At 42.1% G+C, this 18,520-nt stretch overlaps 1 protein-coding gene across 2 annotated transcripts in view; it reads right to left on the bottom strand.

Moving 5' to 3' along the window:
* nos1 (nitric oxide synthase 1 (neuronal)) overlaps positions 1-13,524 on the bottom strand; it is a gene marked incomplete at both ends in the record, with an annotated part of 37,022 nt that extends 23,498 nt beyond the window's left edge. For both annotated transcript variants that reach the window (XM_084024818.1, XM_084024819.1), the window contains 6 exons: positions 877-968; positions 1,764-1,926; positions 2,781-2,926; positions 7,243-7,380; positions 10,570-10,672; positions 12,803-13,524. In XM_084024818.1, coding sequence (XP_083880944.1) covers positions 877-968; positions 1,764-1,926; positions 2,781-2,926; positions 7,243-7,380; positions 10,570-10,672; positions 12,803-13,524 — 1,364 coding nt within the window. The remainder of the gene's footprint in view (positions 1-876; positions 969-1,763; positions 1,927-2,780; positions 2,927-7,242; positions 7,381-10,569; positions 10,673-12,802) is intronic.
* Positions 13,525-18,520: the final 4,996 nt, after the last annotated feature.

The following is an 18,520-nucleotide window of genomic DNA, read 5'->3' as shown; positions in this document are numbered from 1 at the left end:
CATTTAAAAAAGGATGACTAAATAAGTGATGGAGCCACTTGTTACAATGTATAAATCCTTTTTTAAATGGCCTTAAAAGAAAGTGGTTGTGTGATATTATATGGTTCAGCAACTAACAATATTTATTATCCTATAGTTCTTTTATTTACACATCAAACAAGTATTTACTGCAGTGTAGTACTGCAGATATACCCTCATGAAATCCACCTCACTCATGTGTGTGCATCATTTCAGGATCCTTCCCTACAGTGCCTTTCTATTGGTGGACAGACAGTCATCTCAGTTTCTGTCATGTCGACAGGTGATTTTGGATAAGCAAATTGATTCCCAAAAGTATTGCAACATGTTGCAATAGCGGTGTGTGTTTATTTACGTGCCTGTGTTTATTTCTGTCGCAGCGAGCCAGACTGAGAGAGAGGATGTCCCGCTGGCTCTTGTATACATGTGTATCCGAGCTGTCCTTCAGAAGGCCGGGCTAAGTGTAGTAATGAGTCAGAAGCTATCCATCATCCAAGAAGTAAATACGAGGTGTCACATGTGAATAAGAATTGGCAGAACGGGAGCGAGCGCTGTTCAGGTCTGAAAAATGTCTTCTTGTTAGTGAGGTCCGCCGGCTCGCCATCGGGGCAATGATAGATGGTTAGACACCCACAGATAGACAGGCTGCAGATAGTGTCTGATACAGCATTAAGAGAGCGGCGCGCCCGCTAACAGATGGGACAGTGGGTCGAGTCGGGGCAGTCGGAGATGGACAGGGGTGATGGGATACATGCAGCGACAGATGGCGGAGGAGCACAGGCGGAGTTGAACAACAGGAAACGTCAGAAGGACACAACAGAAATAGTTGAGCAGTGTGCTCGTTTGTTTGTTTCATACCTCAAGTTGCCTTTGTTGGTGGCGTACTTGATGTGGTTGCAGATGTAGTTGTACATTCCATGAGCCGTTGTGCAGTCTCTAGCATCAAAAACCTGGAAAGCAAAACGTGAGAGTTAAACCTCGGATCATGCACGGTGAAGTGTTTTGAACACGCCAGTCAAATGAATGCATCGTGTATTTTTATCTGTGGCAGTTAGAGGTGTAACGATTCATTCGATTAATCGATTAATCGATTGTCAGTCCTATAGATTCTACTAAATCGATCTGCTACAATAAATAAATAGAATGAATCGTTTTGGCTTCACCAATAATCAATATAAATGCATTTAATCGGATGAATCGTGATTCTTACTTATGATTAATGTTTTAATACGTTTAAGACACTCTCTCCCCTGCCAGCATGTAGTCTATTAAATAATGTTCAAAATAACTGAGCAATGTTTAATTACATTTTTGTATTCAACATAAAATATTATGCAGGACTTTTTTTCTAGAATAAATATGTTATTTTTCACCTTTCAGAAGAATACAGATAGTCTCACTTGCATTATTGCATGTTTATTTCATGGATATAGAATTTTGGTTACTGAATCGAATCGTGGTTTATAGAATCGAATCGAATCATAACAAAAACAAAAAAAAACGTCCTTGAATCGAATCGCCAACTACTGTATCGTTAATCAAATCGAAGTGAAGCCAAAGATTCACACCCCTAGTGGCAGTGAAGCGAAACAAACGACGTCTCTGAGCATCTTAGATGTTACGCACATGTGCAAAACGCAGAATTCATCTTTCCATATTACGTGTCAGATTATCAAAAAACAGCACGTTGAAAGTGGGAAGCATCAACATCAAAATGCTATGACAGTAAATTTACTGTATGGCACCTGTAGTTTGGACCACTGGATCCTCCCGACACATCTGGCAGCATTTCTCCAAGCGTGCTTGGCCCCATAAATCAGTTCAGTGTCTTTCAGCTGGTATGTTCCCGAAGCATCGATCTCCTTGGTCACCTCCTCTAGCCTGTCTGCATGGGACTTTGAGCCATACCTGTATGCAGGACAGATTAGCTTAGCTTAGCTAACGATGAACAGTACACAATAGCACACTCAGTATATCAAATTATCACAAACAATTAAACCACAAAATAAATATTACATGTCTAAAAAGGAGAAGGAAGATATTTCCACTGCAATATCCCAAAATGTGTCTACTCTTGGTGGTTATTCCACTTTTATTTGAATACAAATCATTTTGCTGCCTCCACAGCTTTTGGAGTTCCCATGAACAAATGTCATCACAGTCATATCATCCATGAAAATATCTTTAATAAAGTGAAACAAGCTTTGTTGACACATTGGCGGGAGCTGCCCTCTTCCACAAGTGTGCTGAGTACTCACAATTAATAATAAATCGATCCTGAAAATAGAAATGTAACAAGAAAATACAAACATACATGAATTCAAAATGAAAATAGTTGATTCCCATTTGCAGCAGAAATAATCTACACTTTTTTCACAGCAGGTTTCAACATCACAGTTACGCCTGTGTTCATTGTTATGAACACTAAGGAAGCATTTACTACAGACAGATGTTGGCAATATGGAAATGCCATGTCATGATAATCCTGGTCTAAATAATTGTGATTCATGATATTATCCCGATAATCATCAAAATATGCTTTTAACTCTTTAAATGGCACTAAATATACTTGTATCACTTTACATGTTTTTAGTGAATATCCTTTTTTAAGTTAAAAACAATCAAATCATTTTAATAATATGATCATAAATCATTAGGTTAATGTAAAGTTAGTTTCTCTCTCTTTGACATGTTGTCCTTTGGCTCCACCACTGAGGTCTAACTGTCCCCTCTGCAGATGTTACAGTTGTTACAGGCCTTACCTTTTCATGGAGGTGTAGTACTGGTCTATGAAGTCCCTGGCCAGTGGAAGAAGCTCCTCTTTGGTCCGGACCTCGTCGGGTTTGCGGGTGTGCTGGTTGGGCGTCATCACAGAGCCGAGGCACACATTATCAGTGCAGATTGGGATCTGAAAAGACGAACATCGTGACAGATCAAGGACGCTTTATCGGGGATGAATTTCCAGTGTTTCTTCACAAATGCGACTGAAGAGCCAGGTGATGATGGCATATGGTGCGGCTCTCTGGTAATGTATCTGCAAATATCCACAACATTTACTTTCCGGCGAAGAATAACACTAACTCCTTGAGGCAGTCTCTGCATCCATCACTGTGTTGTGATTGAATGCAAAATGACAGAGGGATTCTTATTGAACAAAAGGCAGAGCTATCACATTACTTTCCTTCTCTATTCCCTTTTGGATTAACCGGCGACGTCTTGCTTCTGCTTGACGTGAAACAGACCTCGGGAAATGACTCGGCTTGAATTAAACGTTATACACACAGAATCATTCAAATGAAAACCAAAAGCAAGACAAATATTTTTTTCAACTGAAAAACAGAAGTACTCGCACTTATCCCTAATTCATTTTTAATGTATTTTTATACGAGGGATCAATAACAGTTTTACAATTATATGGCTCGGACACACATGACTGGCACGCATGTTTATAAATGGGTAACTCAGTGAGTCACGGCTGGGTATCCTATTAAGCAGAGACAGGAAGGCAGTTCTGAGCGAGCAGCGATGACAGAAAACAAGCAAACAGACAGATGCAGAGAGAAAATTGCTCATAGCTGAGAGCAACCTTGTGTGGTCAGTTTAATATGATTAGAGTTGAAGTCGGCTGTCACTTCGGTTTGCCTAAATGTCTTCACCGGCTCAGATAGATCGAATGAGCGAGCAAAAGTGGGGGACAGGAACGATAGCGCAGGCGTGTAGTCGGAGAGCAAATTTGACACTGACCCCAGCGCTGCTAAAATTGGCTCGTTACGCTGAACCAAACACTTGCACTGTCCAAACACTCAAGACATGGACCGGCCGTCCGTCCAAAATAAACTTCCTTCCGTGTCCCCTCCTACAAATAAAAATAAAATCACAGCCAGTCAAAACTAAGAAAAAAAGGTGCAAATTGAGTAAGAATATGTTTAAGTGTTTGTGATAACATTTTAAAGAAAAGGGGAAGCTAAAAAAAGATCGTTGACAACAAGCGAGAGCAACAAAGCGGCGACAGAACAACATGAACAGTGAGAGGTGACGGAGTGAAAGCGGGGAAATGGATGAGTAGGGAGTGTTAAAAATAAAATAAAGGAATCACTCATGCTCCAGCACGTCCGCTCATCATACCGCTCTGGGCATTCATGCCAGCCAGCTGTCCTTTTGGAGAAAGACGGATCATCCTCGAATACAGCAGCGTCTGTGATATATATAATAAATCTGAAGACGCTATTACAGGCCATTCATTGGGATGCACCGCCTGTGTCCGATAAGTCACAGTCAAGTAATTAGGCTGCGGTTTACGAGGGGCGGCTGTGTTTTAGGGGGTGAATGCTTCGACGGCAGGGTTCACCTTGTGCTTGGTAGACCGGCTTACTAACTAGAGGGAGACATTTTGGCTGCGTGATGAAATTGATAGATGAATGAAGATGAAGAATGAAGTGGAAGTGTTTTCATTTATTTGTTGTCTTGTTAATGTTCATGTCAGATTAAAAAAACCATTTCATTTTGGAGGGCATGGGCCACTTTGTCGTTTAATCTGGAAGATTCGGGGTCTTTAAACGTCCGGGGCGTGATGGATAAATTAAACTAAAATGCTAAATACTTGCATGTGAATATTATGTGCGTAGGGCTTTTATTGTGAAAGACAACAGAAAGAATGGATCTGGCTATGTCAAGGTCAAAACAAGTAATACAATCTGCCATCTTGCTTCAGAATATGGAGCCTCCATGTTTCATAAAAATATACTCAACTCCACACATCTTGATTGGCTGATGCCTTTAGTCACGGTGCGAACGCAAAAAAAAAAAATCAACCTAAATCCGATAAAACAATGCTGCTTTTTTGCTGAGTGATGACAAAAACATTTGAAAAAAATATAAATATTGATGTGGAAATGAATTGCAAAAACCGCCTTTTGTGCAGGTTGACATTTTGGGTTTGATCGAAATTTAATTTTTAAGTTTGTTTCCTGTCTCCAGCTAGCAATCGACGTCAATGTCTGGAGCACAAAGTGTTTATTGTGGTAACCATGACGATGAACAGCTCCTACATCTAGTACGTTCATGCCCTCGATTGCAAATCTCCCCCAGCGCCAAAGACTTTATCATTACACATCATCCGTTCATAATAAACAATTTATATTTTCTTCATTTTATTGTCCTTCCTGATTGAAATAACTTTAATGATCTGCTTTTTTTCCTTCCTTGCAGGATTTATGGTTTCTTAGCAAGATTATAACACACCAACTCAACAACATTTCAGGCAAGAGCTCTAATGTATGAAGAGTTAGTGAGGAGCAGAGACCACGCTGTGCTATTATTCTTCAATCTACTTGACTTGCAAATGATGTGTTGATTAGTCTGCAGGCAAAACGCTTTCTCAGTCAACCAGTATATCATTGGTGCCTTTAAGATTCAATTAAACCCAGCGATATCACATCCAGTGGCAGCTCCTGAAAAAAATCTCAGGGGGGGCAATTTTTGTGATAATGATTAAGGTGACCCATTCAAGGTACATCAGGGCTCTAGACCAACATTTTACGTTGGTCTTACTGAAACAAAATTCACTGCGCCTTATGGCACCGGAATAATACACCTATTATACCTTTTCTTCACAGTTCCCATATACACTGGACATTTAATAAACAGGAATAAAGATTATTTATATTTTTAAATACATATTTTTAACACAAACAATCACAATAACCACAATTGTTTAAAAATAAACTTAAAAAGTTGGATGATCAAATTTCTACAACACTGATAATGACCTTTATTTGTGATAGAATTGGCGAGAAAAAATTATCATCCAGCAGTGAGGGAGATTTTGTGACTGTCTCACTTAAAAAAAGCTGCACAACACATCGTGGTGATTGGTGGTCTTCTTTCTGATGTGGGGTCCCAGTAGTGCTGCAAACTGAACCTCCGACCTCCTGAATCCACCTGGACCCCATTGGGATCGTTGAAAATAAACTTAGTCATCCAGCAGTTAGCAGGATAGTTGCGCAGCTTCATTCTTTTTCTGCTTTCAATAATGAGACGATCACAAAATCCACCTTACTGCTGGATGACTGATCCCAATCGGGTCCAGGTGGACTTCAGGACCAGTTTGCAGCACTACTGGGGCCGCAAATCTCTGTGATCCACCTGACCCTGGATGGCTGCAGTACGTCCCCCGATCGCTCACCACAATCTGTCCTTCATCACCGCATCTTTATAGCATTCAGACTGTTTGTCATACGGCGCCTAGCTTTGAGTGACCACATTTGTTGATATTTTGGATGTTTGTGGGCTCTACGGTGGCCCTGAGTGGTAAAAAAAAACCTCTAAACTCTTTTTGACAGCTGTGAAAAATGCAGAAAAGTGAACCTGTTTCGGAGGCGCTGTGCATGCGTGATTGAAGTTAACGTGAAAGCATATCTGTGACTTTACACAAGGGGTTTCTGCCTGTCATACAGTTGTCTTGTTTGTATATGAACATACGTTGGCCTATGATTAGATCTATAATGTCAGTCTTGTATCATATTTACCCTTTTGTGATTTCCATCAAATGTCTCATATTCTTAGGACCTAATATCCTTTCCACATGAGTTGGATACATCATTTTAATTTAAAGCACAGCCTCAAAAGTTATCATCGAATTGATGAACTGGAGCTGAAAACGTGATTATTGGTAAACATTGGATTTGTTGCTTTTCTTTGTTTGGTAAACTCAATATCTTTGGAGTTTGGGACTATTGCTCGAAATGAAAACAAGCAATTTAAAGATTTGACATTGGGTTTTAAGAAGTGCTTGATTATGAGAAATTGCGATATTTCTGTCCCCCACTTTAATTTTTCTGACATTTCACAGAAATGTCAAAATAATCAGAAGATGAATCTTTAATGAAAATAATTATTAGTTGCCCGAGCATCAAGACACACAACTAGTGGGTGGGAGGCTCAACAGAATAAAGTTATATTTGCATGGCTGTTGTGTTGCATTACATCACAATTGCATCACACAGGTGTTTCTATTTTTGTGGTCATTTGCTGCAGTAGTCAAGACATGAAGAAACAAGAGCGCCTTACAGACTTCATATTACTCCAAGCTATTAAAATGACTTGAATCAGAAAACCTAAATTATTTCTCATCCCTGCAGGGATGGTCGCCTCAGCGACAGTCGTGAATGCTGCAGCAGAGGGTTTTATCCAATCATTAATTGAGCTGAATTCCATACGCCTTACCTTGCTGGAGCTGTGGTGGAGTGTATCGCTGTAGACGGTGCCAGTCTCCCAGTTCTTGATCTTGATGAAGCGGGGGCATTTGGAGGGGCTCCCGTTCTGCAGAGACTTAGTGGGTGAGGTCCTGCCCTGGGCCAGAGGCTGCAAAGAGCACAACGTCAATCAAACACTTCCGAGTCTTTACTTCATGCCTTTGTACCGAGCCTGGCTACACAGTGCTGAAAAAGAAATGGCCTTTCATTGTGGGGATGTGGACTTGAGTACCACAAAGGGATATTGATTGGCCATTTTAAGATGGGAATAACATGATCTGGAGAAACTTAAATGGGACTTTTACAACCACTGTGAGGCATTCTCAGTTATTTCTACACAGGGAAATACAGTTTGCCATTGTGCTCGTTTCTTTCCAGCATACAGACAAAGAAACTCTTACATTGTCTACCCTCTCAATCTCCTTTATTTTTTTTTTGCAGGATAAAGGCAATCAACATTTAACAGCATGTTGATGGCAAGGCTCACTGGGTATTCCAATACTGTAACTATGGACTTGTGAATGCCTGCAATTTAACCCCAACTTTAAGCGATCCTAAAGGCACAGAGATCAGAGTAATCAATGCCACACCTCGGAAGCTCTTTCATCCTCCACCACAACCGTTGTTGATCGCACAGCGGCGCATCTCTGAACAACAGCGCCACAATCATCACGATCGCCACGGAGACGAATTCCAACAGAGCCACGCCAGTTGAGGGTCATTGTCATTGTGCGTCTTCTCAAACAGCAGAGAGGATATGAGGTGGATTGAATTGAATTTGATTTTTGCACACACCAAGGGTAAAGAGCTTAGTTCCTGTGTGTTCATGCTCCAACAGCAGTAACGCCTGTGTGGCTCACACATGGCACATTATCACTGAGGTTGTGGACAGGAAGAAAGATCATTGTACCGGAAAGAGCTCTCAGTCGAACAGGCAAAGAAAATCAGATGCAGAGAAGTAAATGTTATTTACAGAAAAAGGCAGAGCAGCTGTGCATTAGAATATGAATGTATAGCTTGTTGCTCACTCACCAGAAGCTATAGCCCTGGCATTTACATATAAAACAGAAACGTTTCTATTTGTGCCACGTGGCCGTTCAATGAAAAACTTGTAAATGTCAGTTTCTTTATTTATACATGTTGACTGGTTTTAAATGTCAGAGTCACTGTGTAAGGACAAACATCTGTTTGGCCCCCAGAAACAATTGACTTAAGAGCCAGGTCAGTTATTGAATGATAATTGTCCAATTGACCTTTAGCGAAACCCCTCCCCTGAACAGAAATTGCCCAATCATAGCGTAGCCAATGCAGCTAAGCACAGCAGGGCTGTCAAGTGTCCAAAACCACTCCCTTATTCACTCAGTCACTACCAATACACAATCAATGTTTAACTCAATAATCAGCAGTGAATTGGCATTTTGGACTTTCACTAGTCACCATCCCTTTACGTAATTACTGCCTGCTGTAGAATTGCCCAATGCTAATTGTACCTTCAGCCAAAATCTCACGCTGAACTAAGTTAAAAACTTGAGAGCCCTGGAGTGTAGGCCTACATGGACACTTGCATTATATTGTGGGATTTCTGATGGCAATTTAGTGCTGCAACCAGAGAAGTTAGCATCGCACTGGCTCCTTCCGTAAAAATCCTTAACACTAACCCTTCAGAAGAATTGTTAGCATGTGTTGCTAACTAGCATACGTACAGTAGTAGCCTAACCGAGCACTAGTTCCAAAGCCAAGTAGCACATTGTTACTGTCAACATTAGCTTGGACATGGGATGTAAAAATGACTTGCAACGAGAACATCTAGTATTTACACAAAGCAAATTGGTCCTGGATGCCGACATTAAGGCAGCACCTCAATCCCGCTCTTTATTGGATTTTGCAAAGTTTGCAAAGTGGATGCAACAGAAGAGAGCATCAATGACCAAATAGGCTTCTTGGTGGTAAATGCATTTGCTTAGTAAACAAGTTATAATTTTAAAACTGATTTTAAATGGAGATAATGAGCACAAGACAGGCAGTAGAAAAATCAGAAAGTGAGGCTGATAATGGAAATGGATGCTATTCGTTATATATGTATATGGTTTAGTCACATAGATTTATTACAGTTTATTCAGTGGCAATAAAGCCATTGTGTGTAAAAATTCTGCTTTGGATGAATCATAGAAAGGTGTGCTCACGAACTGTAGGAATTTGACAGAACATTCTGCCACCTTTGCTTTGTAACATACTTATTAAAATGGACATAGACAGGAGTGCAAACTCAAGCTGAAAGCACATCGTCACCAAACCATGGAGGACATCCACATGTCGGCTAAAACCCAAGTATTGAATAGTCGAAAAATTTGTCTCCAATTTTCTGAAACCATTTAGTGTCTGACATGAGTTTATCGAATTAAACACTTAGCGATGAGCCATCATAGTTAGAATCAGTGTCTCGCAAAACGCCTGCAGGGGAACTTCTTGCTGCATGAGTCAGTACACATGCATATACTGGACCGACACACACACACACACACACACACACACACACACACACACACACACAGAGATTACACTTTCCAAACACACTTTTCCAAAAGCACACGTTCCTCAGTCTGAGCACACACTACCAGGAAAGAGATATGGCTTCTTATCACGTCATTCACACCACCGTCAAGAATGCATCGCACACGCCCCTCTCACGCATAAATTCTCACAAGCAAGCACATTAACACGCTCTTCTCTGCAGGTCTGATGGGCAGGATCACATCTACAGGGGCCACATTTGATGGAGAGAGATGGATCAGCAGCTGCACGTATTCATTAGGCCTCCTGGAATCATCCGGTCCCATTGATGGGGGCTCGAGCAACGACACAAGTGGGTGGATAACGTGGACCATGTGCAGATTACGACACTAACCCTGTCGCAGCCACACGACCTGTGATCAAACCATAAGCTGGATTTAAAGCTGCACCAGCTTCCCCCCCGGAAGGATCTAATGCCTAGGTGATGGGATCTTAAGCAAAGCCTTTACTACTATGTGCAAAGATGCAACGCAAATGTGCGTGCTCAGTTTCTGAAAGCATGGAAAGTGCCAATAATTTGGATTATTGTACAAGGCTAAAAGAAAAACAGAGGAAAAGGCAGCCATGGATGCACATTACACAGCACTCATCAGGCTTATGACCACTTGAAATGTATGTGCACACAGTTATCGATCTGAAAGAGTAGAGTAGCACAGACATATGCTTACACATCGATCTCTTCTACTCAAAATAATTTTTAAAAGGTTGAACATTTGTCTCATTTTACCTTGTCAGTGTCAGCGTTGTAGAGCTCCACCGGCATGTTTTCCAGCATTCTGTTGTTCTCCGACGCCAGCTGGGGAGACGTGCCATTTCCCACGCCAAGGTCCCTAGAGATCAAGCACAACTTGCTGTCAGGTGTGTGTGCGCTCACGTCTCGTGCAAAATAGCCCTTTCATTTCATGTTAAAGACAGACCGTATATAAGAAGGGGGCCATCTTTATAAATAAATAAACCATGGACTTGTACACTCTCCAAAATGCTATTAAATCAGGAATTCCTGCACAATTTCTAAAGGGTCTGCACACCCACACAGGTCCTTTCTCTATTCAGGCCTTCGTGGGTGTGTAGACAGCTCTTGGCTGGCATCTAGGCTCTCCTATCGTTCCTGTTTGCACCTGTTGCCGTGCTGCAGTGGGACAAGTCGCAGCTCTGTTGTGGTTGTAAGCCACAAAAAGTCAAAAGACATTTTTTTTTAATCCTTGAAAGTGACAAGGACTTGAGTTAATCAATCACAAAAAGGTGTTTACCACACAAACAGGTCCCACTCTACTCACTACTGGCAAAGATAAAAAAGGACAGGATCTGAACAGTGAGATATGTCACTCTGAGCTGTAATGAAAAGGAAGGGAAAGGGGGAGGAGAGATCCCTTTGCTGCTGAATGCATAAACACAGCAAATTCACTGGCGTGTGATTTCAAGTTTGCGTCCTTCCAATCAAAGACGCCCACACACACACACATCCCCATCTACATTCAACCCCCCCTCCCCCCTCCCTGACGAACAAATCTATCTCATGAGCCTGCATCCATCCACATTGTAAATCCTCACAGGCATCCCTTCTCCCTTTCACACCCCGTCACACTGCATCTCTTTATTGCCGCAATTTGCGTGAGCATATTTATCCCCACAACTCTAAGGTGGAGTTCAGACACAGAGAGAAGCTGCGTGCGTCATTTGATATTAGCTTTGACAGAGTGCATAATCGGCCTTGTGCTGAATTGTGACAACAAGCTATCAGTTATTATGTAGCATTTGATTCCTGGCAAGTAGTCGACAATCAAGAAATTAGAGAGGCTTCAGAAATGTGCCCAGAAAAAAAAGACAGAATTTTTCTTTTCAGAATAATTCTCATGAGCTTTTAGTTAGAATTCTTCAGAAAGCCCTCTTCCACATAAACGGAGGATACAAATATATTAGCTCCCTCATGGTGCCGACAAAATGCCTACATATTTTTTGAATTGTATATGCTCAAATCCCATAAAGAAATGCCCTTTCACCTTTCATGCTTTCCAAAGCAGACGTCTTCCTGAAATTCATGAATATCCCAAAGTGCATTCATGAAAGACTAGGTCAATAATTACGTATTGATGCGGAGACTCTGGCCTCAATTTGATTTCAATTGGTCGTGGGAGCACAATAACAGAAAATGGAGACGTCAATATCAATACAGTACACTGTGCAGACCGTTTAGAGTCAGGGATGGAATATTGGCTCAGACAGTGCCGCCTTACAAAAAGTTGTGCCGGGGTAAACACTAAAACTAAAAGTGATCTAAGCGCGACATTTGTCAGTCCTCATTACATATTAAAAAAAGGAGACATTGAATATACATTTGTTTGTCTAAGAGGTCTTTTGCAAGCTGATTATCAATGAGTTAGTGTGTGTTGTGTTGCAGTGTGATAAATGGGATTTTCTATGTCACAGTAATATTGGAAGTGGCATCAATACTAATGAAGTATAATACAAACGTATTTATAAGGGAACTGTAGCATCAAACTAATTGACATTCTGATACGTGCAACTTTTTATAAAAAAAACCCCATCTCAGGTCGAAAAATAAATACATGAATCTGATCCAAGAGAGAAAGAAAAACACACCCTTGGCAAATGTTTGTTTAAAAATATTTCTATGAACATGCATACTGAATTCCTATATAGCAACTGAAATAGTGATCATGTCACATTACTAGGCACGTATCACTTAACTGACAATCTGTAATGGAGCCCAGCTAGTTCAGCTAGTTTGGGGTTTGCAGGGCAAACCTGCACTCCCCAAACCAGCTGAACCAGAGTGAGGAGACTTTCAGTCTGAGGACCAGGTGTACGTTTTACTGTTGGCCAATGAAAACCTTTTTAGGAAAATCCTCAACCTAAATCTTGATTCTAATCCCAGCTAGGCTCTAACTCCAACCTGCACTCTGGAGGGATTAAGAAAGTAGTATCACATGACATATTACCAGGCCACTTGGATCTCGGCATCTCTTCTCCCAGCATTCCTCTGGCCGTCTCCATTGATCTCCTTTTTGCTGTTTTTGATGAGGCGCAGCACTGGTTCAATCTCCCTTAGCAGCTCGTTGTTCTCCTCCAGCCCGTTGCACAGGGGAGCTCCACGACTCCCGTCCCTCATCAGCAAGGGGTCCTGGGCCTGCACGCCTCCCTTCTGCAGGATGGACTGGTTGATGGTCGGAGAGGACAGGTTCTCAATGGCCCGAAGCTGTGGCTCCTTGTTGACCTGCTGCTGCTGCCCAGGACTGAACGGGCTGAGAGGGGAGCAGTGCTCGTAGGACTTTGAGGGGGGGAAGGCGGGACGCGTGACCCTCACTGTGCGTTGGCGGCCATCTCCGGACAGGGTGGTCTCCAGGTGGGTGGTGAAGCCCTCGGGCCCACGGAGGATGAGCACGGCGTGGCTCTCGGGTGACACGTTCTTCAGCGTCTCCAGGGCCCGTTCATAAGACAGGTCCACCAGGGGCTTGTTGTTGACAGCCAGGACGATGTCGCCCACCTGCACCAGGCCACACTCCTCCGCTGCGCCGCCACGGATGAGGTCAGACACGATGACAGGCGGCTTGGACACCCTCTGCTTCACCAGAAAGCCCAGGCCACCAACCTTCCTCTTGAAAAGACGCACCGAGATGATGTTGGGCTGCAGCTGGCACACTGTCGGCTCAGACTCCTGCATGGCGCCTGTGTGTGATTGTGTTTGTGAATGTGTGTGTGTGTGTGTGTGTGTGTGTGTGTGCGCGCGTTTGTGTGTGTGTGTGTGTATACGTGCGTCCCCAGGAATATTTCTGTAAAGCAACAGAAGGAGGAGGGGGAATAGAAGTTCTATTAGTTTTAGAGGAAATTACCTTCACCACATTATTTTTTTACAGCGTGTAGATTCAACATACGTCAAAGAGGGTATATGAGTCATTCAAGCAGAGTGTAAGATGACACCGATCATTACGTGTGTGGAAGAAAACTCTTCAGGTCCAATTCTGTAGCTGGTTCAAATGAGGTTTAATCACTGACATCACCCTGGACATGAAAAAAAATCTACGATCCTGCTGATCCAACCTGTTTGTAACTGAAATGTGGCAACAGCAAATTAAACTTAACAATGTTAATTGGAAACCCAAGAACAATAAGTACATTTCATTGCAACTCTTGAACAGTTGACTCTGCCTGCTGATCTCATCGAGGCTGCAGGTGTCTTTGCATAATTACAACTTAATTACAACTAACCAAAGTTCCCCAAAACTTTGGAGCGCAAAATAGAGAAGGTATGCGACCAAAACCGACCCCTCCCGTGTGTAGCGGGGCCGGGGGGGGGGGGGGCTTCGTACTTGGGTAGTCACCTGTGCAAAATATAAATGAGTTGTGGCAGCAAAAACGAAGCAGAGTGATGCCGTTTCCCAGACCCTATATCAGAATCCTTCCTTTTGTAGGAAGGGCTAGAGTACACAGGGGCTTCAATGAAGAGGCCACAACAGCCAGTGTGGGTCATACATGCCAGTTATTTTATAACACTAAAACTCTAAGAACACAGAAGAGACAAGAGGACCGACAATCATACTACGGCTGGGACACCATCCACTCACTGCTAGGATACTGGTGAATGGAGGACCTCGAATGTTAAAACTCTATTTTCAATTCCAATTCTATATTAAACAATAAAAAAACATAAAATCAACAAAGCTAAAATATATACAATACTAAACTAAAATAAACGGCAGTCAGTGCTTTGCCTAAAAACAAACATAAGCACTGTTAGTTTACTTTAGGACACAAGAGGTTTAAAAGCTGTATGTTTTACACACCTCTGTACTGGCAGTCAAGTCAGTCCTAGTTTGGCAGACCCACAATGAAAATCATTAAAATACAAATACCTCGGGGTGCAAGGACCCCTACCATACCCTACCAAATTAAAACGCTAAAATGAGTGTAAAACAATGTTAAAAGTCTGTCCTACCAGAGCCACAGGGAACAGTCACAGCACTGGCCTGCACAAAGGATTTTGAAGAAAGAAGAATAACTGCTGCAGTCACACCTGCTGCCAATCAGTCCCTCCTCCTGCTACACTTTGAAGCCCAACAAGTGTTTTGGCGGTTATTTGAAGTCGTTTTGAGAGGTGTTATGGTAATACAAATTAATAAAGAAATTATCTAACGAAACGGAGCTACAGTAGACTACTTTGGCACACTGGTTTGGCAGTGTGTCCATGACGCTTCAGTTCACGAAAGCTCTGAAATCAAATTAACAGGGAATTCAATTAACTCAAATAGAATATGTGTAAAAGATGTATCTAATGTCAGCAGTTTGTTTCCCTGGCAACTACCAAGGTTGGGGCCTCTTCGTGTCATGTTTGAACTTAGTTGTCTGCGCACGAGCGTAATTTGCATTAAAAAAAAACAAATAAAAAAAAAAACAGTTGAACTCAACATGAACGTCCTGCGTTGTTCTGGTGGTGATCCAGCAGTGCGCAGCCCAGGGACCAAATGTCAGGGTCCCGTTATTAGATATGTTTGTGGTCACGTCCTGTAAAGTGACAATACCAATCAGCGTAATTGCTGTACTTTATATTGTGCTAAATTAAATGGCAAAACATTCATCTCAGACCAGTGACTCTTAGTCCAACTAGTTTTTATAGGCTACCTCAGTATGCAAAGTGGGCAGGTATTTTGTCGGCAATGCGTCATGTAAACAGGTTGGGTTACTTATGTTCCTTATATAAAAAAAACTACGCGACAACGTGTACGACGTGTTCCTATAATTAAGCACGCAAACACAGCTGCTGCTCGTACAAGCAGAAAAAAACAAGCAGTTACCAGAAATGCAAACAAAACAATGACATTATTTAAATCTCATTAGCGTAGGCTAATAAATCAAATTTTTCTAAAAAAAATATATATATATATATCCGAACTTAAACGTCGAGTCATTACAATTGTGCAAAAATGCGCAAGATGTTTCTGTTGAGCTTGAATTTAATGGGAATTTCCCAGAGCAACAAGTTTCATCACACTTTTTTACGGGGATAGAAACAACAACAACCCCATAATAAGGCTGAAAACTTGTATGTCTTGTGTGACAAGAGAGGAAAACGCATCATTCGTAGTCACAGGTTTGCGCCTCGTCAGTGCGGGAACGCTCCATCCATCCTCAACAAGAGCGCTTCTACATCCCCATCCAGCGGGGGAATGCGCAGCCTCACGCAGAAACAAAAAGGAGACATACTGGAGGGAATTATAAAAGGACCAACTCACCCCCCGAGAACAAGGTCGCTGTCACAACGACCTGCCGCAGTGAACTTGGAAATTAAAAACTCCTGCGCTCCTCTCTACCTCAGCAGCGTCTGCACGGGTCCGTCATCCAAAACGCGTCTCCAAGTCGCAGCGGCGCGCTCTGCCTCTAGAGACGAGGCATGCTTGTGCCTTTTCCGCGCACCGGGGCGCCTTATAAATGCAGAGCAACGGGAGACACGGTGACGAGCTGGGAGAGAGCCGTGCGCGGGCATTTAAATGAACTGTGGGTGGGTTTAGTTATGTCGGCTATCGTCATCACCCAGCATGCGGCAGCCGACTCTCCTCACATTCACAGTCCAACCCAGAGCACCACCGTTGGCCTTCAGAGGGATGCGAGGGATACAGAAAGGTGTGTCGCCGCTAAAGCGTGAACACTCGATTGGGGAGCTTCTTGAACTCGCAGGAAAGTGGGATTATAGGCGCGGGGGAGGACGTTTGGAGCACTGATCCGTTGGAGAACTGGAACCGAACAGGCTGGAGAGATGGGGATGCGACTAAAACACCCATCTTCACTTCTGTTACACTTTACAAGTCTTCTTGCATGACAAATCTACATTACAGACAGACGGCCCTGACCAATTTGGTGCCCTACACAATATTATAGGTGAGCCCCCACGCCCACACACACACGCGCGCGCGCGCACACGCACACACTCACTATAAATCTGCATACATTCAGATTGAACTGATGTCTTTGGGGTTTTTTTTTAATAGAAATAACCCCACGAAATAAAAATCGCATTAGAAACAAGTGACATCAATAAAATTATAGATAAGTTAGCCTATTGCACAAAATTAGCTATTAAAGAAACAAACTACAATTAATGCACAAACCTTTTTTTGTTTTTGCTGATGCTGCATCACTGTGCTGTGTGTTCTGTTTTAATAAAAAAAATTATAAAGGATGAAAAATTAACAGACACATGGTGTTTGCTAGACATAGGTCTCTAACCAGAGTGCACATAAGCAGCAAAGTGGCTAAGGCATGGAGCAGTATTAATGTGCACTTTAATACTGATGTAAAGTTTGAAGGCTTACAAAAATGTTTTCTAGAGGGGACAAAACAAATAGCATTTGAATTGACTACTACAAGTAGTCGGATAGCCAGATATAGGCTATGACACAGCCAACAACTGAGACCTTCCAAATGTATTTAAGGTGGGCAACGTTAATTGATGTCATGTCTAACTATTTGATTAGCAAACCATATTACTATCATCCAAAAGTAACTCTTCATTTTTTCATGATAACGCTTAAATAACATCTTTTCTGGGGTTACGGCACATCAGAATCAGATACCTCAAGTAAAAACATTTAGATCCCCCCCATTTGCAGCACCCCCTATGGATGATGGCGCCCCTTGCCCTTGAACTGTCAGCACAGAGAGACTGAGCACAAATACAATTAACCTGCCATACTTGTTAAGACATTTTATCAATTTAGCCTGAGATTGAGATTAAAATCCTCTATAAAAACTGAAAGCAATAGCCTTAAAACAAGACAACAGTTTATTGAGCATTTACCTTTACAGGGTTTTTGAATTGTGCCCTCAGGTGATCCCTTTTTAAATCATTATGCAGGGAGCCTCAAATAGAAAGAGGGGAGATAATTGCTCTTTATCTCAGCTCTATTCTGCAATAGAAACAAGTCATGTAAAAAGCCAGCCGCAGCAGACCTTTGAGGCATGTTATGTTCATGAAAATATAGGATGCATGTATGAAAGAAATGGAGCTACAGTGGTAGAGAGGCAGGGGAGAGGACCAGACTACTTACACAATCTGTGGAGACAGTGATTTAAAGGCAGTGTGTCCATAAGGCTTGCGAAAGCATTGACTGTCAAGCTCTGAAATCAATTCCTCACAATTAACAGAACATGTCAGAGTAAGTGACAGGGGTTGCAGATGAACAGTCAAAAAATTAGGTACTAACTCCGATTCTTAACTCCTATTTCTTGACCTCTGGGGCAAATGTCACGGGGTCAAGGAAAGGCGATAGAACTTAAAAGGACTTAGGAAAAGACGGCCTCGGTGCTCAGAGAATCCGACCGGACTTTCACTAAGCTACGTCATTATAATGCTGCTGATGATTGACAGCTGATGATCGGCACCGGTGAAAGACGTGGGTCTGCGGTGGAGAAACTACAATAATGGACTACAAAAAGCGTGTTGTCCACTTCTCCACATGTTGGTTTTATAAACAGCTGGTTCACTGACCGGCTTCAGGTCCAGCTGCTCCTCCTTCCTGTTTGACTGGTTGCTTTATTTATATTTTATTTGTGGTTTTAGTTTAGTTTTCGTCAAACATTTGTAACATGATTTAAATAAATAAAAATATCATTAAATTATTATCACTGTCCACACACATTTATCATCACAATTCCAATTACTATAT

Source organism: Eutrigla gurnardus, assembly GCF_963514095.1.
Source record: "Eutrigla gurnardus genome assembly, chromosome: 13".
NCBI lineage: Eukaryota > Metazoa > Chordata > Actinopteri > Perciformes > Triglidae > Eutrigla > Eutrigla gurnardus.
This window is presented reverse-complemented; position numbering and strand designations above follow the sequence as displayed.